Below are 21469 nucleotides of genomic sequence, written 5' to 3' on the forward strand. Positions count from 1 at the left end.
AGTATTAGTCCCTGGGAAATCAGGCCTGGACCTGGAAACTGTTCACCTTCTGAAAACGCTCCCGAGGGTCCTGGGTGGGGTCCACCTCATGCACCAGGGCCACCCCTGTGTGGTCCTGGGCGAGTGTGACTAAAAAGGGCAATGGGGTCCTTCCAGAGGAGAAAAGCCAGTCTCCAGTACTTGGAGAACAGGTTATGATCTCCTAGAACTGCATGAAAGGTGGTGAGACAGAGAGAAATTTGGATTTGTACCTAAATTACATTTTAGAAAGATGTTGTCTTTATAGTTGAATAACATGCAATTTTAAAACTTTTGAGTTTCTGTGTTAGAATAGAAAGTTCCTAGTATTTCTTTTCCTTTTTTTTTGAGACAGTTTTGCGTTTCGCTCTGTCGCCCAGGCTGGAGTGCAGTGGCGTGATCTCGGCTCACTGCAAGCTCCTCCTCCTGGGTTCACACCATTCTCCTGCTTCAGCCTCCCGAGTAGCCGGGACTACAGGCACCCACCACCATGCCCGGCTAATATTTTGTATTTTTAGTAGAGACGGGGCCCGAGTGGTCTCGATCTCCTTACCTCGTGATCCGCCCGCCTTGGCCTCCCAAAGTGCTGGGATTACAGGCATGAGCCACCACGCCCAGCTTTCTAGTATTTATTTTCTCAAATATTTTACAGAGCGTAACAGACCAGCCATGTGATAAGACAGAGTCGAGGGTTTATGGGAGTGAGAGATTCTGGGAACTGCTGCGGGTTTCCAGGAGTCTGGGCTCTCCTCCTGGGCCCTGCATTTGCTCGGAGTCACTAGTGGTCCCGGCAGAGTCGCAGGACACCCATTGGTTTTAGAATAAAAACTCGAATGAGACATTGGACCATAGTTGATGAAAAAGTCAAACTCTGTCAAATTTTTGAAGAGATTTATTTTTGAGCTGAATATGAGTGACCATGGCCTGTGACACATTTTAGACATGAGACAGTAATCAAATACATTTAAGATATATGTTGATTTGGTCCACAAAGGCGGGACAACTTGAAGTGGGGGCTTCCGGTCAGAGATAATTTTAAAAAATTGTTTTTTTGCTTTTTTTTTGCCGGGCGCGGTGGCTCAAACTCCTGACCTTGTGATCTGCCCACCTCAGCCTCCCAAAGTGCTGGGATTATAGGCGTGAGCCACCAGGCCTGGCCCATGGATACTAGTTTTTAACTCAGGAGTAGACTTGTGAAAGTTCAGGTTTCCAACAAAGATTGAAAGACGTTCCAGCCTGGCCAACATGGTGAAACCCCATCTCTACTAAAAATACAAAAATTAGCCGGGTGGTAGCGGTACACGCCTGTAATCCCAGCTACTCGGGAGGCTGAGGCAGGAGAATCACTTGAGCCTGGGAGGTGAAGGTTGCGGTAAGCCGAGATCACGCCGCTGCAGTCCAACCTGGGCGAGAGAGTGAAACCCTGTCTAAAAAAAAAAAAAAAAAAAAAAAAAAAAGGCACAGTTTGTTCTGTGCTTCTCACTTTCCGCTTTCTGTTTCTTGGCTTCAGAAGCTGCTGTTTGGTCATTTCCTTCATTTTCCAGGTGCTTCTTTGACAGACCCTTCCTTCTCCTCTTCGTCATCTTCATCACTTCATCCTCTTCATCATCGTCACCCTCGTCCTTGTCCTCATCATCCTCTTCATTCTCAGCCATCCTCTTGGATTTCACAGGAACAGCTTTTGTAGAAGCTTTCTTTCCTTTGGCTGGTACTGTTTCCATAGCTGCTGCTTCAGAGCCATCTTCCTCAGCATCATCCTCATCATCCTCATCCTCATCCCCTGAGGCAGGGGCACCCGCTGCTGCCTTCATCACCGCTGGTTCAGAGTCATCCTCCTCCTCATCGCTGTCTTCCTTCTTGGCGTTCTTGCTGTTCTTTGCCCCCTTGGCTGGGGTGCCCCCTTTCGAGGAGCTGCTGCCAATGCTTTGCCTGGTATGGCTCCCTTCTTGGCAGGTGTGGCGACTGCTTTGCCTGGAGTGACAGTTGCTTTCTTGGTGGGTGTGGCACCTGCAGCCTTTTTTGTTGGGGAAACTGCCACCTTCTTGGCTGGGATTGCAGCAGCCTTCTTGCCTTTCTGCTGAGATGTGACAGCCTCTTCTCCACAGCTGTCATCTTCTTCATCTTCTGACATTTCCTCATCTTCACTTCCCCCTTCTGCCTCCTTTGGGGGAGCAGCCATTTTCTTGGGGTCACCTTGGTTTTTGCCTGCCTCAACACCAAGTAGTCCAAAGCTGCTGAGGATGGGAAATCTTTGCAGGGTGCAGAGTGGGAGAGGAGCAAGGTGTGGCTGACACCAGCTGTAGCACAGGCTGTCAGGGTGGGGAGGCGGCTGGGCCCTTGTAGTGGGTCCAGTAGGAGATGCTGCTGGCACCGTGAGAGGGCCTGGTTAGGAGTTAAACCTTCATGCATCTGAGATAAATCATAAGCTCTTCTTGGTATGAAAATGTAAGAAAATTATTCCATATTTTGCAGGAAAGCTGCAGGAATGTGAAGGAGTTAAATTGAATCAGGGTGAGAAAGGCTCAGGGCCTCAAATAGAGCTCTGTGTTTTCTGCATTGTATCTTCTAAAAGAAGCTTAGAACAGAGGTCGTGTTCACATCCCGTTTAGTAGAAGAGCAGGTTTACCATGAGGTTAAGTACAGGTAAGTACAGGGCTTCTTAGCGTTTCTTGGATGAATCCTAAAGGTTTTCCAGGAGAATCACTGAGTCAGCTTATTGCAGCCAACATTTAAGATTCTGAAATTAAGCAGAAAAAAAGAAAACCCAAGATCAAGGGACCAGCAGGAGAAAAAAAAAGATTCTGAAATTGATTTTATTTATTTATTTATTTTGATATAGGGTCTTGCTCTTTCGCCTGAACTGGAGTGCAGTGGTGCAATCTTGACTCACTGCAGCCTTCACCTCCCTGGCTCGAGCAATCCTCCCACCTCAGCCTCCCGAGTAGCTGGGACTACAGGTGCACGCCACCATGCCTGGTTGAGTTTTGTAATTTTTGTAGAGACAGTGTTTCACCATGTTGCCCAGGCTGGTCTCAAACTCCTGGGCCCAAGCAATCCACCTGCCTTGGCCTCCCAAAGTGCTGGAATTAAATACAGGAGAGAGCCACTGTGACCAGCCTAACTTTTTAACTTAAAAGTAGAGGTTAAGTTGGGCATGGTGCCTCACTCCTGTAATCCCAGCACTTTGGGAGGCCGAGGTGGGTGGATCGCTTGAGGTCAGGAGTTTGAGACCAGCCTGGCCAACATGGCAAAACCCTGTCTCTACTAAAAATAATAAAAATTAGCTGGGTGTGGTGGGCACACGCCCGTAATCCCAGCTACTCAGGAGGCGGAGGCAGGAGAATTGCTTGAGCCTGGGAGGTGGAGGTTGCAGTGGGTCGAGATCGCGCCATTGCACTCCAGCCTGGGTGACAGAGTGAGACTCCGTCTCAAAAAAAAAAAAAAGGAGGGTTAATTTTTTAAAATAATTAAGTCAGATTATTTTACTTGACTTATTTCTGATGTTACAGGATTTCTTGTAATTAGCTTTTTTAAAAAAGAGTTTGTGGCCATATAGTAGGTGTGTATGTGGGTAATTAGCTTTTAAAAGGAGTAAATTTCAAGGGAGAGAAAATAAGACTCTTCGTTCTCAAAATCTGAAGATAATAGAAAACAAATGTATGTTAAAATTGATAAAGATGTAAAAGGAAGCAACCTTAAGACTAGTCAAGACTGTATGCCCATGATATGTGCAATTATTATGTCAATTATAAATAAAACAATACAAAAAGCCATGAGTAGACAATTTGTGTTTGAAAAAGAAACAGAATGAAAACCTCTAGAAATGAAAAACATAGTCATTAACAGTTAAATCAGTCAGCACGCAGGAGAAGCAGCACTAACTCAGCTGAAGAGAGGAGCAGTGTCAGGAAGAGATGTGCGGCCCAGGGAGGAGGCGATGCCAGCCGATGGCCAGTACAAGTTCCAGAAGGAGAAGAGAGCAGGAAAGGAGAAAGGGAAGACTGAGGACTTTCCAGAGTTCATGAAATACAGGAAACTCCAAGAAGTCCAGAGTTTAAAAACATCCACAGCTAGATACATCATTGGAAATTTTCAAAACATTAAAAAGTAAACATCTTAGATGCAACCAGAACAAAAAGACTTCCCTGAGAGGAACGTGGTGAACTGGTGACCAGCTCACAGCAAACCTGTGACTGTGGGGAGGCCGACGTGGGCTGTGGGGAGGCCGACGTGGGCTGTGGGGAGGCTGATGTGGGCTGAGGTCTCTCTGATGAGCACTTGAGAGCCATGTGACTGGCTCCACTTCGGCCGAAGCTTCAGGCTCACTGTGCAAAGGCTCTTGTACAAATAAATACTGAAGGTTATTCTTCAGAGAGGTGGAGTTGAGCCCGAAACACAGGAGTGGGATTCAAAAAGCAAAGGGGGCCGGGTGCTGGCCCACACTTCTAATCCCAGCACTTTGTGAGGCTGAGGCAGGTGGATCACTTGAAGTCAGGAGTTTGAGTCCAGCCTGGCCAACATGGTGAAACCCTGTCTCTACTGAAAATACAAAAATTAGCCGGGCGTGAGGGCAGGCGCCTGTAATCCTAGCTACTCAGGAGGCTGATGCACAAGAATCGTGTGAACCTGGGAGGCAAAAGTTGGAATGAGCTGAGATCGCGTCACTGCACTCCAGCCTGGGCAACAGAGCAAGACTCCATCAAAAAAAAAAAAAAAAGTCCAGGCACGGTGGCTCACGCCTGTAATCCCAGCACTTTGGGAGGCCGAGGCGGGCAGATCACGAGGTCAGGAGATCGAGACCATCCTGGCTAACACGGTGAAACCCCGTCTCTACTAAAAATACAAAAATTAGCAGGGCATGGTGGCCGGCGCCTGTAGTCCCAGCTACTCAGGAGGCTGGGGCAGGAGATTGGTGTGAACGTGGGAGGCAGAGCTTGTAGTGAGCCGAGATCGCACCACTGCACTCCAGCCTGGGCGACAAAGCCAGACTCTGTCTCAAAGAAAAAAAAAAAGCAAAGGTAAGCAAAGAAACTGGTAAATATGTGGTGAAAATGAAATAAGCATTGGTGGGTCAGGCACGGTGGCTCACATCTGTAATCCCAACACTTTGGGAGGCCAAGGTGAGTGGATCACAAGGTCAGGAGTTCAAGACCAGCTTGGCCAACATAGTGAGACCCCCGTCTCTACTAAAAAAATACAGAAATTAGCCGGGTGTCGTGGTGCGTACCTGTAGTCTCAGCTGCTCGAGAGGCCAAGACAGGAGAATCGCTTGAACCCGGGAGGTGGAGGTTGCAGTGAGCCGAGATTGCATCACTGCACTCCAACTTGGGCAACAGAGTGAGACTTCATCAAAAAAAAAGAAAGAAGCGTTGGTTATGTTAATCAGTGGTGATCATGATTTATATAGGGTATATAAAAGAAACTACCAGAAGTAACACAGCCCAGGGTGAAGCTGGATAGTCAAGGCGTTCAGATCTCTATATTATTATTAAGAAGAAAAGAAAGAGATGTGTTAACTTCAGACTTCACTGCAGCAGATGTGAGTGTTGAAAATTTAAGGATTACCATTCGAAGTGTAGAAACAGGTTGCAAATCTTCCAAATAAATACCAGGTAGAAAGAATACTTTCTGAAAACCACCTTGTGCAGCTTTAATCAAAGGCATAGAAGGCTGGGGGAGGGGCGAGGGAACCAGAGCTGGAACTAAAAATCATAAAATAACATGGCAGCAGCAGTTGTCAGTAAACAGAACTCACCAGCTTGAAAGAATGTGAGATTCGAGGGATTTTTTTTTCTCTAATTTGGCTATCTGGTGTATAAGAGACACATCCAAAACATAATGGTGTCGAAAGGTTGAAAGTTAGGAGTTGGAAACAAGACACTAGGTAAACATTAACCATTAAAAAGCCGCTCTAGCTATAGTCGTAGTGCCACAGCTACAGTGATGCCATATGCAGAATATACTTCAAGATGAAAGAGAGCAGGTAGAAATGTGAAGGGTTACCGCAGGCTCAGAGAAAGTCTCTGGACCTTAAGGCTCAAGGAACATTGATTAAAGTGGACCATCCTCACTGGTGCCGTGGCTTATACCTGTAATCCCAGCACTTTGGGAGGCCGAGGCAGGAGGATTGCTTGAGCCCAGGATGTCGAGACCAGCTTGGGCAAAAAGCAAGACCCCGTCTCTAAGAAAAAAATAGTAAAAAAAAAAAAAAACTAGGCCTGGGGTGGTGGCTCACATCTGTAATCCTAGCACTCTGGGAGGCCAAGGTGGGCGGATTGCCTGAGCTTAGGAGTTTGAGACCAGCCCGGGCAAAATGGTGAACCCCCATCTCTACTAAAATACAGAAAATTAGGCATGGCGGCATGCGCCTATAGTCCCAGCTACTTGGGAGGCTGAGACAGGAGAATCACTTGGATCCAGTAGGTGGAGGTTGCAGTGAGCCGAGATCACATCACTGCACTCCAGCCTGTGCGACAGAGTAAGACTCCGTCTTCAAAAAAAAAAAAAAATTAGCTGGCAGATGTCTGTAGTCCGAGCTACTTGGGAGGCTAAGGTGGGAGGATCACTTGAGCCCAGGAGATTGAGGCTGTAGTGAGCTAGGATTGTGCCACTGTGCTGGCTCTAGCCTGCGTGACAGTGAGATCCTGTTTGTAAAAATAATATATATATATATATATTTTTTTGAGATGGTTCTGCTCTGTTGACCATGCTGGAGTGCAGTGGTGTGATCTCGGCTCACTGCAACCTCCACCTCCTGGGGTTAAGCAATTCTCCTGCCTCAGCCTCCCGAGTAGCTGGGATTACAGGTGCCCACCACCACACCTGGCTAATTTTGTATTTTTAGTAGACATGGGGTTTCTCCATGTTGTCCAGGCTGGTCTCAAACTCCTGACCTCAGGTGATCCGCCCGCCTCGGCCTCCTAAAGTGCTGGGATTAGAGGCGTGAGCCACTGTGCCCGGCCAATAATTTTTAAAAAGCAAAAATAAAATCAAAGGAAGGTTTAGAAAATAAAGGGAAAATCTCACAGCAAAATGACAGGTGGCAAGTGATACGAAAAAAATAAATAGAGGCTGAGTGTGGGTGTTGCAGTATCAGAATAATATAAATTACAAAAAGAAAAATATCAATGGAAGTTCAAGGAAAAGTGCGGCCAAGACGTCCTTCAGTAGATGAATGGTTAAACTCCGTGCATCCAGATGGTGGAACATTATTTAGTCCTGAAAAGATGTTCTCAAGCCGTGGAGAGGCCTCCATGAGCCTTAAGTGCGTATCGCTGAGTGAGAGAAATTATTCTGTGTGACCCCAACTCTGCGACATTCTGCAGAAGCCAAACTGTGGCCAGATCCCTGGAATGAGCTCCCCACGTTCACGAGGGCAGGTTTCCGGCAGTGGCATTGCTAACGCCCCAGCCCCGGGAGAGACCCGGAGACGGGACCACCGCATGTGGAAGCCACCGGGAAGCACAGCCGATGGGCCGCCTGAGCGGTGCCGGGGCGGGGAGGCAGGGCCGCCGCTCAGGCCGTGGGCCTCGGGGCCGCGGGACGGACGTGGATGGCGCCGCGGTTCTCTCGCGGGCCCAGCGAGGCTGTGCGTGCGCGGCCCAGGCAGTCCCTGCGAGCCCGGGCTGCTGCTCATCTGGGGGGACGCCGGCCGCCCGGCTGAGCCCAGAGCTGTGGGCCGCGCCCAGACTCCTGCCTCGGGCCTCCCGCCGCGCTGGGGCCTGGCTCCCTCCCGGCTGCGCTGCGCGCCTGCGGCTCCGCTTGGGGCTGCTGTGCTCTCCACAGGCCGGGCCGCCGGGCTGGAGGACGCTGCAGGCGGCCTGTGTTCTCCAAGTTCTCCGCGGGAGAGGGAGGGGAACCAGGGCCCAGCCTTCCGCGGGGTGGGCTCGGCCCGGAGGAGCGCGGAGCCTCCTGGCTGCCCCCAGCCGGCCCACGAGATCTGACCAGAGGCGTTGAAAGTTGGCGCGTTGAGGTACCTAGAATAGGTGAGGAAATGAATAAGCTTCAGGGGAGAAGAAATGATTGTGGAAACAGGTGCCTTGAGGTAGAAGGAGGGGACTGGGCCAGGAGAGAGGAGCCGGGTGGGGCACAGGGACAGCCCAGGGCCCCTCAGAGCCTCGAGGCCGGGCGCCCTCTGCGTTGGGAGCTTGGGGTCCCCCTGACAGAAAACCTTGCGGGGGCGTTGCGGGAGTGAGAGGAGCCTGCAGACCCGACGAGATGGAGCGGGCGGGAGACCTGAGACCTGCTCCTTGGTTTCCTCTGCTCCCCACCAAGCCGGCTCCCTTCCCGACACCTTCCCTGGCTCTCCCCTCATGGAAACGCGGAGGACGGCCAGGGCTTCTGCTCTCCCCCGTGCCTGTGGTGGGTTCACCGAGGCCTGTGTGAGAAGCTGTCGGGGTCTGCCCAGGTCCGAGGGCAGCTGTCTCAGTGCTGGCTGCTGCGTCCGCACAGCTTCTCGGTCATTCTCGATCCTGTTCTCTTTCCAACACTTCTGCGGGCTGGCTGTTCTTAGTCCAGTCGGGTACCAGGTCCATCCCCATCTCCACCCGTTCTGAGCCACCTCCCGCCTTTGCTAACCCCGTGCTCCCCTCCCAGCTGCCCTCCCTCCCCCTTCACATTTTCAAAACAAGCTAGGCAGTGGCCTCTCCAGCCCAGCCCCAGAGCAAGCAGGCCCAGGCCCGGGGCTACCCTGCATACACGCGTTGTGCGTGAGCTGGGATGCAGGCCCCGCGTTCTGCAGAATTGTGCACTGAAGACTCCAGGGCTCGCAGTGGCTCACGCCTGTAATCCCAGCACTTTGGGAGGCCAAGGCGGGCGGATCACGAGGTCAGGAGATCGAGACCACCCAGGCTAACACGGTGAAACCCCGTCTCTACTAAAAATACAAAAAATTAGCCAGGCGTGGTGGCGAGTGCCTCTAGTCCCAGCTACTCGGGAGGCTGGGGCAGGAGAATGGCGTGAACCCGGGAGGTGGAGCTTGCAGTGAGCCAAGATAGCAACACTGCAGTCTGGCCTGGGCGAAAGAGTGAGACTCCGTCTCAAAAAAAAAAAAAAAGACTCCAGGGCTGCAGGAAACCTGGTTAGGAGCAATCCACAGAAGCCTGGGGTGCTGTGGAGAGCTCCTCAGGTGGTGGGCCCTGACCCTCAAGGTCACCAGGGGTCCCAGGGGTGGGCTCTAGGGCAGAACCACATCTTCCAAGTAGAAATCCTGACCTGGCTTGTGGCCTCCAGCAGCCCAGGAGGACCCCCAGCTGCCCCTTGGGCCCCGTTGAGGTTCTGCATGCTGCCAGGTGTCCTCCTGATGGGAGAGGTTGCCATGGTACCTACCCATCGTCTTCCTCCCCTGCCTGCCGGTCACCTGGGTCTGATTCTAGCAAGAAAGATAAAACAGGTGGCAGCAGAACCGGCTCTTTGTAGTTGCTCTTAAAGCTGCAGCTTGGATTTGGTTCGTTTAATTTGCCTTTTCTTTTTCTCCTCCCATCCCCAGTGAAGATAGTGATCCGGGGAGACAGGAACACGGGCAAGACGGCACTGTGGCACCGCCTGCAGGGCCGGCCGTTCGTGGAGGAGTACATCCCCACGCAGGAGATCCAGGTCACCAGCATCCACTGGAGCTACAAGAGTAAGTGTGGTGGATGCCCCAGGGGGTTCAGGCTCCAGGCTTCCCCTTCCTCGGCCCTGTTTCCTGGGAGATGCATTCCCCAGAGGGTGTCCCCCCAAAGAGTTCTTGTCTGTGAGGGACCCTGCTGGCGTGGGAGTCCTGGCGTGAACTCTGGGGCTCTTTTGGGGTGGATCACCCTGCTGCCTGAGTGAGCTTCATGAAGCCCCACTGACCTGGGAGGCTCAGCTTGGGGCAGCGTGGTCGCAGGTGAGTGGGCACGCGGGTGCCTGGGGAGCTGAAAGGAGGTGCATTCCGAGGAGCATTCCCTTGCCTGCACCCTCTTGGTGCACATGGTATTTTTTCTTGGGCCCCAGCCCGACATCTTCACCACCAGAAATAGTAATAAGACTTTTGAGCCTTGCCCTTGCCAAAAGTTTGTGTCACTAAAAGGTTCAGTGAGGTGGGCTTGATGGCGGGATAGACCCCTCCCCCAGGTCTCAATTGGGTGAGCTGGGGCCTGGGTAGATGCTGGAAGGTGGGGGAGGTGATGGCTGTGGCAAGGCTCCTGCTGTGGGAGGCACAGCAGCTGCCCTGTGTGTTTAGAATCCTGACAGCAAAAAGCCTTGGGGCTGGTATTTTGTTTGTTTGTTTGTTTGTTTGTTTGTTTTTTGGTTTGGTTGTTTTTTTTTTTTTTTTTGAGACAAAGTCTCACTCTGTTGCCCAGGCTGGAGTGCAGTGGCGAGATCTCGGTTCACTGCAAGCTCCGCCTCCCGGGTTCAAGCAATTCTCTGCCTCGGCCTCCTGAGTAGCTGGGATTACAGGCGCCCACCACCACACCCAGCTAATTTTTTGTATTTTAAGTAGAGATGGGGGTTTCACCATCTTGGCCAGGCTGGCCTTGAACTCCTGACCATATGATTCACCCACCTTGGGCTCCCAAAGTGTTGGGATTACAGGCGTGAGCCACCGCTCCCAGCCAGGGCTGTTTTAAACGCCATTTCTTTTCACTGCAAAAAAAAAAAAAAAAACTAGTGGGTTACTAGTGGGAGGCAAAGATGAGTTTCAGCTGCCACGTGGTGATAGCTGACACTTGGACTGCTGTGCAGGAACAGCCATGGGGTTGCTGGGCATCTAGAGCCTGGGAGGGTGGTGCCGGGCTGACACGACACAGAGCCCACAGGGCCGGCGCACAGCTCTACCTGCTACCGCACCCTCTTCCTGGTTTGGGATGAGGCTGAAGGCAGCATTTATGCTCCTCTGCTCAGGCAACGTGGATGTGATTGGTGTGGGGGCAGATGCCTGGTGGTGTGAGGGGCCCAGGCGTGCCTCTCCCCTCTGGTTCTCCCTTCCCCTTGGAATCCTTGGGTGGGCGGGAGGCTCCATCCATCAGCTGCCCCAGTCCCCAGCATGCCCCACAACAGAGCGCAGTCATGGGAGCCCAGGAGGAGCGGTAGGCCCCAGCAGGCCCAGCTGTGATGGTTCGGCGCGGGGCAGGCCTGGGGCCTGTCAGGTGGCTCCGAAGGGAGGGTCTGGCCTCCACCCTCAGTGGTTACTTAGATCCCACTCCCTCAAAGTGAACTAGAGGCCAGTCACTGTATGAAGAAACAGGGTCAGGAGAAGTTGACACAGGTGGGCCCATTCATTCACACCTGTCAGCAGGAGCGTACCTGCTCTCATGGAGTCCATGGGCAAAAACACAGACATCGACCCAGCCAGGAGGGTCCCCTTCCAGTACGCTGAGGCCAGGAGGGGCCATGCCCAGGATCGGGGCCGGGGAGGGAGGGGCCATGCCCAGGATCGGGGCCGGGGAGGGAGGGGCCACGCCCAGGATCGGGGCTGGGGAGGGAGGGGCTGTGCCCAGGATCGGGGCTGCGGAGGGAGGGGGCCGTGCCCAGGATCGGGGCTGCGGAGGAAGATAACCGTGCGTTCAGTTTGTCACTGAAGCTGTGTCTGAGCGAAGGCCTGAAGGAGCCGCCGTGTGGTCGTCTGGGGAGGACACATCCCCAGCTTCTGGACACTCGGAAGTCCTGGTGGGAGCTGATGCCTGCGGGGCACAGACAACCACACCAGCTGGACCGCTTTGTGCCACCCTGGGAACTTCATGTTGGGCACTAATCTTAGGATTCTCCCTGTTTCAGCCACGGATGACATCGTGAAGGTTGAAGTCTGGGATGTGGTAGACAAAGGTGAGGCGTCTCTGTTCTGTGTCTGCTTCTCTCTGGGACTGTGTGCTCTGCGCAGAGAGGCTTCCTTTCTTTCCCCCGGCGCCCATGCATCACCCACCGTCCTCGTGGACAGTGCCCAGGGTCTTGCTGCTCTGCTCCCCTCCACATCCAGTGGTGACCCCGCAGCGTGGCGCGGCCCTCCTGTGGCACTGCATGCTTTGCTGCTTTAGCATCCTCCCCGCCTCTGAGTGACCGCGTGCACGGTGGTGGCAGGTGCAGCCGGGGGGTGTGCTTTGAGCCCCGAGGCCCAGGGTGCTATTTTGGGAGCCCCCCTCCTGCACTGCCTGGCGGAGCAGCCCAGCACCAGGCGGCCCCATGCCCATAGCTGAGGACCCAGCTCCTGCGCTCCTGTCCCTGCCGGGGATCCCCAGCCACACAGACCCTCACTCTGGGGGCCATGGGAGGGCAGCAGCAGCCCCAGGGGTATCCTCGACATTGTTGGTCTCCTCCTCAGCCACAAGGTCATGAGTTCCTCAGAGTCCTCAGGGTGGAGCTCACGGCCCTCCCTGGGGCCCGTGGTCCATGTGCATGTGTGGTGTGTGCAGGGCTGGCCACGTGCATGCCCTGGCCTCACAGGCCTGGCTGTGGCATCGTTACGAGGCTCTGCTGGAAAGGCGGCCGCCGCCTCTGTGTGATGGTGTCTGTTCGGATGGCGCATGCTCCCCTCCCTCCACCTGTGCTTTGTTGGGGTGGGTTTGGCCATGGGGGGTTAGAGGCAGGTGCTCATGCAATTCCTGCAGGGGTGCTGGGCCCCTGCGGCTCTCACCACGTCGTGCTGGACTCTTGTGGCCCATGCTGACCTGGTGTTCCAGATGCTATCTCTGCAGAGCTCCCCGTGGTCTCTGGTGTTAGAGAGGTGGCCACCCACTGCCCCATCATTGTCCCCGTCCCCACTGTGAGCAGAAGCTATCAGATCTGCCTGTGGCCCCCAGGTGGCTCAGGAGGGGCTGTCCTGACCCCCGTCCTGGCCCCTTTCGGAGCTGCAGAGATTCCCTGTGCCTCCCTCCAGCTCTGGCTCCCTGGGTCTATCCATGCGTGGAGCAGGCACAGGCTTCCCGTAAACAGGGTTGCCCAGAGTGGGGTTCATATCTGGGCACTGTAATGGGTGTGGTCTCCACGGCTTAAGATGGGGCCCCCCTCCTGGTGGCCTGTCGTGCCCGGGGCTGGTGTGGAGGCCTGTGGATGCAGAGGCTGCCTGGCCCTGGGCTTCCTCTGGTGGTACACGTGTACCCTTGCACCCACCCGTTAGCACCTACTGGGAGAGTCTCACTCAGCCTAAACCAGGGCCCCTCAGGAGGGAAAGATCCCCAGCTCCATGACGGGGCCTGGTGTGCTTTCCATCCCCACCCTGACTCAGTGCCCACTGTGCAAGGTGTGAGCACCGTCCACAGCAGCCGGGGCGGCCGGTGGGGAGTGCAGTGGAGGGAGTTGAGGCCTCCTGGGCACCTGGTGAGTTCTCGAGGATGAGAGGAAGGTGAGGCCATCAGGCCCAGCCGACGCTGCATGGGGCAGGCTGCCAGGAGGGAGGCTGAATGGAGCAGCCTCAGGGTGAGCCGACAACCCTCACCTCCACCTGGTTGGCCAGGACCCGGCTCCCCTCCAGTCCCACCTGCTTTCCCCAAAGCAGATCCGGCCAGCCTCAATGGCTCGCCCAGGGCAGTGCTGGTTAGGCTGTGGGCATCCTTCCTGGGTGCAGGCCCCCGACAGCCAGCAGTGCTGTGCTGTGTGTGTTGGGGACTCTGCTGAGCCCTTTGTGGCCAGACTGGGGAGGCTCCTCCGGGCTGGCTCTGTCCCCTGTACCTTGTGAGGGAGGGGCTGACCCCCCGACCGGGTTACATCATGGTGAGCAGTTCAGAAACAAGCTGTGGAATGAAGTGGAGGTGGCATTTTAAACACATGAGCCCCATCTGTTATTAGGGGTTTTGTTTGTTGTCCCATCCATGACTCCAAGACTGGGACCCCAGAGTTCCCAGGACATCTGGAGCCTTTTTCCTTAGGTCAGCATTGTGGAGATAAAGGGAGGGGCACGGCCCTCATTGCTCAGGGGAGCCATGGCGACCTTGATGGCGGAGGCTCAGGGGGACCTGGACCGTGGACACCACACGGCTGCCCTCCTCCCTCCTGAGGCCATTTCAGGGCTGGAATCTCTGCCCTCCTCTCCTTTCCTCCCAGGCTGGTTGTTGCCTTGAGAGTCCGTGCACACATCTCCCCACTTTCACCCCAGGGGGAGGCCCCTCACCTTCCCACCATATCCCTTGTACTTCCTCCCACCCTGGACTTGGGGGAGCTGGGGAGGGGCCCTTCCCTCAGCAGCAAACCCTCCTGGTGTAGGGCTGTGGGCCATCCCACCGCCGCCTGTCCAGCAGCTGCTGAGGCCGTCAGCCCCAACCAGCACCTTCTGTCCAGGCCCGGCCCAGCCATGCCTCCAGAGCCGACAGAGGGGCCTCGCCCGGGTCCCGCCGCTCCAGAGCTCGTGGGTGCCCGCGCTGCAGGCTGCTTGGGGTGGTGGAGCAGGGCACCCACCAGAGCTGGGGGCTGAGTGGCCGTGGGGGACCCATGCTCCTCCTGTGGCCCGAGGCCCAGGGATTCCACCTCGTAATTTTTGTTTGTTTTTAAATAAGGAAAATGCAAAAAGCGAGGCGACGGCTTAAAGATGGAGAACGACCCCCAGGAGGTGAGTGCCGGGTGCACAGTGGGTAGCAGTGGCTCAGGGCCCCGGGGTGCGTGAGCCAGCGCCCAGCGCTTCACACGCCTTTGACCCCAAGCACCCCAGTTATGCTGTGGCCACGGAGGCCGCTGGCCTTCCCAACTGCTCCAAAAACCCCACACTGCCATGGCTGCATCTGGGGGTGGCCAGCTCACCTGCACTCGACAGACATCACGTTGGACTGACCCCTATTTGCATTTGAGTGACCTGAGAGGTATTTAAGTGAACTCGCCAAACTTTTATCCCAGTCACGGTGGGCTCGGCCCTTCAAAGCACAGGACACATCTCGCAGCGCCATGGGCGTGAGTTTCGCTCCCCGGAGCCACCTGGGGCCAACCCAACCTGAGCCCGACACACCCAGGGCCTCGCACCCTCCGTGCAGCGCCTCCCACTCCCTTTAGAGCATGGGGCAGAGTGACTGTGCCCATAGCACTGCAGCTAACCCTGTTTGTGGGCACTGGAACCTTCCGGAATGCACATCTAGCCGAGGGCGGCTGGTAGTCCAGCACCTGCATCTATTTTCGAGTGGTGGTTTGGTTATCAGTGAGGCCTGGGGCGGACACTGCTGTGATTAGTGGGAGGTCCTAGGTAGGGGGCTTGTTCAGGGAGCCGCCAGCGAGGCTGGTGTTGACTGTCAGACCCTTTGGGGCAAACCTATGTTTAGCTGTCCCATCTCTTCAGCATATCGTTTCCAAATGGAAATGGCTGTTATCTTTTCAGATTAGAAGACTGTCCAGCCTTTTCCAGAACTGTGGGCCACATGGATGGGGCCCAGCCTGGGCCAGTCTCACACCTGTTCCCTCCTGTCCCCAGGCGGAGTCCGAAATGGCCCTGGATGCTGAGTTCCTGGACGTGTACAAGAACTGCAATGGGGTGGTCATGATGTTCGACATCACCAAGCAGTGGTAAGAGGGAGCTGGTGGGGGCGGCTGCCTGTGACTCTCACCCCCCTACCCCTTGGGCGCCCTCTCTGTGCAGCAGATAATGGTTAGAGCGGCATCGTTCTGCAGGGCCAGGGGACTCTTGCTGGGCAGCTGTGGCGGCTCAGCCATGAGGGGCACTGGCCTGGATGTCGGGCTGGGTAACAACTATGTCTGTGCATATGGGGCGGGATGGCGCGGGCCGGCTGCAAAAGGCATCTGGGGCAAGGCACGCACCTTCCATAGCCCCACTGTTCTTCCTGAAAAACCATCTGAAACTTGGGAGAAGCAAGTGGCTGCTTGTGTTGGGGGCTCCCCGAGACCTCTGTCTTCCATGACCCAGGAGGACCCACAGCCAAGATTCATTCTAGCAAGAAGATGACAGCAAAATCGACTAAGGGCAGTGGCACACAGGACGGTCTCTGGGGTACCAGGCGCAAGCCCCCAGAGGCCACTGTGTGGAGTCGCATGGGATCCACTCAGCTCCTCGGGAGCGCGGTGTCCCCCAGGACGCACTGGAGCCCCAGAGTGGGGGTGCTGCGGACACACACTTGACGCAAGGCTTCTAGAAGAATGAGGGCCGCGTGGAGACCAGCCTCCTACCTGCAGCCAGTGCCTGGAGCACCAGGAGCAGCCTGCCCGACGCGTCCAGGCATCTGCTCTTCCCAGCAGTGGGTCTGGCCTGGGGGCCTAGTCAGCAGCTTCTCTTACTTGGGAAGACCCCCTCGCCAGGGTTAAGCATACCGCCTGTCATGGGGCCGCACACTCAGCACGCATCAGCAGCCCAGGCCTGAGGGCGGCTTGCAGCGCCTGACCAGCCATGCTCTGGGCCTCTGCCAACCTTTGCCAATGCTGGGAACCATGCCTGCCCTCCCAGCCTTCAGGACCGCCGCCAAGGACTGACCGCAGGCACCCTCAGGAGAGCCCTTGGTGGGGGTGTGGCACACAGATGGCAGGAGAACCACACATGGGGCTGGCGGCCCCACCCAGGGCACGAGTTCAGCTTGGGCGCGCACACGCTGGCCTCACCGGGGCGAGCAGTGGTGCTCCTCTCCCTCCGGCCTCTCCTGTCTAGGCAGCAGGCCAGCCTGGTGGATGGGAAGTGGCTTTTCCCAAGCGAAGTTGAGTGTGGACTCAGAGTGGCCTCCACGGCACCTCCCACTGCTGCCACAGGAATGGCCTGGAGGGAGCTGCAGCCGCCTGGGCTGCCATGCAAGGAGTCGGCAGGAGGGACAGCGAGACTCGAGCCAGCCTGGGAAGACGCGGCAAAGGCACTTACCTGTGGGCCCAGAGACCCTGTTGGCAGCACCAGCCTGGGCGGGTGATGCCTGTGGTAGCAATGCTCTGTCTGGAGCCCCTGGTGCCCAGCAGGAAGGATGGAAAACACTGGCTCAGACAGCGGCTTCAAGTGCCACACAGGCCCTTCACAGCCACGAGAGGCAGGAGACACCAGAAGGCCACCTGCTTAGGAGGCCAGAGGTGCCCCTGAGCTGGCCTTGGTGAGGGGCCAGTTTAAATGACTGCGTGCAAATGAAAGAAAATGAAGTTAGAAACAGGATGTTGCGTTTGTTACTCACTTGGGTTGGCTTTCAGTCGTGGGGAAGTTTTGTCACTGGAAATGCTGGTTATTTCTTCACAAGCCATTTGGAAAACCACGCAGCTGGGAAACCGGCAGCTCCGCGCCAGGCAGCTTCTGGAGACTTGCCATCCGTGCCGGGAGATGTCTGCTTAAGACAAGGCTCTCCAAACAGCCCGCTTCACCGGCAGCAGCAGAGGCACCCCAGGGTGTCCTCGGCGGTCCCGGTGGGCAGGGAGCCTGGAAGAGCAGCCACGGGGTCGACGCCGAGGGGCACAGAGGACAGTGCGGGATGAGGGTGGACGCAGGCGAAGCCAGAGGTGGTTTTGTAGGGATGCGGACACGAGGTTCTCTGAGGGAAGGCAGGGACAGGCAGGGGCATTCCAGTGTGGGGTGCGGTCAAGTACCTGCCGTCAGGGAGAGGAACGGGCGGGGGCCGCAGGCTGAGAGGGGTGCGAAGGCCCTCGAGGCACTTCCTTCTAGCTCTGCATGCACGAGGTGTGCTTCTGGTGGGTCGGATGTTGGAAATGAGAAGCAGCCACCATCCTCAGGCCTGGGCGCACAGCAGCTTCCCAGTGAGGGACAGGGCGTCGCAGGGCTGAAACTAAGCCAGGTCCTCACCTGTTCTCCGAGGACCTTCAATTACATTCTCCGGGAGCTTCCGAAAGTGCCCACCCATGTGCCAGTGTGCGTGCTGGGGAACTACCGGGACATGGGCGAGCACCGAGTCATCCTGCCGGACGACGTGCGTGACTTCATTGACAACCTGGACAGGTGGGTGCAGTGGCCCTGCTCCCGAGGGACCCTGCGCGGTGCTCCGGTGCGCGGGGGAGGGTGCTGAGGCAGAGGCCCGGGGAGGGGTTAACGTTAGCACGGGGCCCCGGGGATGTGGGTCGCACTGCTGCGTGGGGCTCGCTGAAGCCTGGGTCTCCCCGATGGCAGTGCCGGGAACTGTGTGCCAGGGACTGTATGCCAGGGTGAAGTGCTGGCACTGTGGGGTCACCTGCAGAAGGGCACTCGGCTTAGCAGGGCTCAGCAGGGTCGCAGGACCCTGTGACTGTAAACTAGGCTTAGCAGGACCCTGTTGAGCAGGGCTCAGCAGGGTCCTGTGGCCTCAGGAGCCTGCAGGAGGAGGGAGGGCAGTGCGGACCCACAGCCGTGGGCCCAGGGCTGATCCTTGGCACTGGGGCAAGAGTCTTTGTCCTGCATCTTTCTTCCTTTCTGAAAGCAGACCTCCAGGTTCCTCCTACTTCCGCTACGCTGAGTCTTCCATGAAGAACAGCTTCGGCCTAAAGTACCTTCATAAGTTCTTCAATATCCCATTTTTGCAGCTTCAGGTAAGCACTCACCATGTGGGGTGGAGTGGCTGCTGGTCTCTCACCTCTTTCCAGGCGTCTCCTGTGTAGCGATGGGTCTCCCTCCTAACCCCTGAGAAAGCTGTGGGCCTGCTCGGAGGTTAGCTGCTGGCAAAGGCCCAACGTTCTACTGTGCCTGCCTGCTCTGGGTGGCAGAAGGTACAGGGTCCTGAGGGCTAGACCCAGTCCCAGGAGCCCCTCCACCTCTGCGGGGACCCCTTGCTCAGTTTCCCCCAGTGTTTTTGGTTGTTTTTGTTGAGATAAGTTCTTGCTGTGTGACCCAGGCTGGAGTGCAGTGGCGCAATCATGGCTCACTGCAGCCTCAAACTCCTGGGTGCTCAGGCAGTCCTCCCACCTCAGTCTCCCAAAGTGCTGGGATGCCAGGTGTGAGCCACCAAGGTACTCGCTGTTCACATCTCACATTTCCCTGGTGCTTGTATCAAAACCAAGGAACCAACTTTGGTCTATGGACTAAACTCAATTTCCCTTGTGGAAACAAGGGCCAGGCCAGCTGTGGCTGCAAAGTAGCCCGGCAAACGAGGCTTGAACCTCCTCACCCTGGATTGCCCCGCCTGGGCCTGGGGGACCTGAACCTCCTCGCCCAAGGCTGCCCTGACTAGGTCTGGGGGACCTGGGGCCCAGCCGCAGCTGCAGCAGCCTTGGTCTTTCTCCAGAAGGATGTCAGGCTTGCCCAGAAAGGGGCTGTGCTGTACTCCTGGTGTCAGAAGAAGTGAGGATGCCTGCAGGCTGGGACTGCTGCTGGGGATGTTTCGGTTGGAAGGAAGGTGGCAGTCAGACTTGTCCTGTGCTGGCACTGGTGGGGAGGCCCCTCCTTCCTGCAGAGCCGTCCCCTCCTCACTGGGTTGATTACTCCTTAGAGAGCTCCCCACTGCTCAGCTGCTCCATTCCCTAATGGTTTGCCCTCCAAACCCTTCCAAAGCCTCCCAGGGAGAGAACGGGACCCTGGACGGAGTCTTGAGCTGGAGGCGTAGGGCCGAGCTGTGTGTGACTATCGTTTTGCTGTGGATGTGTTCAGGCAGATCTGATGCCCTCACCTGTCAGCAGCGGGACCCCCGTTTCCTTTTTGTCTTGCCCCTGGATGGCCTGGAAGCAAATTTCAGACCTTCTTTATGTCACCTAAAAATGTTTCAAACACATCTGTAAGAAAATCAGTTCTGTTTTTTTAACCTGACCATAGTACCTAATGTAATGCCGCACATTAAAGTCACAGAAGGTTTTTCTTGGAGAAATAAGCCACAATAACAAATTTAAAAAATAAAATTCCCAAAGAGTTCTTCCAATCGTCAGATATTTGGTCAGTGTTCAGAGTAGGATCCAGAGTTCACACATTACATTTGGTTGACAAGTCTGTAGATTCTTTGTAAATCACATTTTTTGGTTGTTGTTATAGCCATTTTCGGGGACCTTATTGACTTTAATATCCTTTTTTTTTGGAGACGGCATCTCACTCTGTCCAGGCTGGAGTACAGTGGTGCGATCTTGCCTCACTGTAACCTCTGCCTCCTGGGTTCAAGCGATTCTCCTGCCTAAGCCTCCCAAGTAGCTGGGATTACAGGCGCCTGCCACCACACCTGGCTAATTTTTGTATTTTCAGCAGAGACGGTGTTTCGCCATATTGGCCAGGATGGTCTCGATCTCTTGACCTCGTGATCTGCCCGCCTTGGCCTCCCAAAGTGCTGGGATTACAGGTGTGAGCCACCACGCCCGGCCTCACATTTTTATTTTAAAAACCTCTCCAGGCTGGGCGCAGTGGCTCACGCCTATAATCCCAGCTCTTGGGAGGCAGAGGTGGGAGGACAGCTCAAGCCCAGGAGTTCGAGATCTGCCTGGGCAGTATAATATAACACGACCCTGTTCTACAAAAAAGAATCTCTGGAAAAGCTGACTCAAAAAGGAGAGGCCAGGCAGGTAGCTGAGGTCTGTAATTTCAGCAGAGGCCAAGGTGGGAGAATCACTCGAGCCCAGGAATTCGAGACCAGAATGGGCAACATAGCGAGACCCCATCTCTATTAAATAAGAGAGAAGAGGCCGGGCGCGGTGGCTCACGCCTGTCATCCTAGCACTTTGGTGAGGCAGGTGGATCACCTGAGGTCAGGAGTTCGTGAGGCTCCGGCGTTTGTATTTAATTTGAATCTGAAGTGAGCAGCCATGTGGACCCGCAGCTCATCAGACCAGCCTGGGGTTCCAGGCCAGGAGGGCAGCGGTTTGCTCCAGAGCCAGCTGCTTGTGGGTGTGGGACGGTGGCGATGCGTGCACCGGGGCTGTGTCCTGCCACCAGAGGAGGTGTGCATGGCGGAGAGCAGAGAGGCTTTGTTTTCCAGGTGAAGGTGTGTGTGTAGGTGGGGGTGCTTTTTGTTGAGGTTTATGCCTGTGACTGACAGCTATCCCCCCAGCCATGCTGGCAGCGTGTAGGTGTCGTGCCGGCCACTGCAAAGGAATCCTCTGGGCTTCTGTGGTTCCAGTGAGGCCCAGCCCAGAGCTCCATGAGTTGCTGAGCAGCCAGCCCTGCAGCACCTCCTGGTTTCGTCAGCAGGAGGCGTCCCCTGTGCACTCAGGGGCTGTCGGGCTGGGGCACTGGCAGCAGGAAGGGCCCCTGCTCAGGCCTGTGTGCTCCCCTTCTGCAGAGGGAGACGCTGTTACGGCAGCTGGAGACAAACCAGCTGGACATGGATGCCACACTGGAGGAGCTGTCGGTGCAGCAGGAGACGGAGGACCAGAACTACGGCATGTACGTGGCCCGACCCTTCCGTGGGGGCGGTGTGGGGGCTGCAGGCGCGGCTGTGGTGCCAGGTCATGGGCTGCACCAAGGAGACAGCAGAAGGGAGTATCCCCCGTTTGGGGTAAATTAGTCATCTTGGGGCACAGATGGAGGAGGGCTCAGGCTTGCACTGCCCCCAGCAGCCCCCTCATAGTCACCCCTGGCATGGACTCCTCGTACAGGTCATGCTGTGCCTGCCGCTCTGAGCACCACTGACCATGGCCAGGTGCTGGTGCTGGTGGAGTGTGCCCATCAGGGGCTGCCTGTCCATCAGGGGCTTGGCCTCCC

General features: G+C 55.9%; 1 protein-coding gene across 2 annotated transcripts in view; it reads left to right on the forward strand.

Moving 5' to 3' along the window:
- RABL6 (RAB, member RAS oncogene family like 6) overlaps positions 1-21469 on the forward strand; it is a 28825-nt gene that overhangs the window by 2329 nt on the left and 5027 nt on the right. For both annotated transcript variants that reach the window (XM_030818225.1, XM_030818226.1), the window contains exons 2-8: positions 9506-9640; positions 11758-11805; positions 14466-14518; positions 15365-15456; positions 17681-17821; positions 18279-18384; positions 21048-21151. In XM_030818225.1, the coding sequence (XP_030674085.1) occupies positions 9506-9640; positions 11758-11805; positions 14466-14518; positions 15365-15456; positions 17681-17821; positions 18279-18384; positions 21048-21151 (679 nt within the window). The remainder of the gene's footprint in view (positions 1-9505; positions 9641-11757; positions 11806-14465; positions 14519-15364; positions 15457-17680; positions 17822-18278; positions 18385-21047; positions 21152-21469) is intronic.

This window comes from Nomascus leucogenys, chromosome 8 (assembly GCF_006542625.1).
Source record: "Nomascus leucogenys isolate Asia chromosome 8, Asia_NLE_v1, whole genome shotgun sequence".
NCBI classification, from domain to species: Eukaryota; Metazoa; Chordata; class Mammalia; order Primates; family Hylobatidae; genus Nomascus; species Nomascus leucogenys.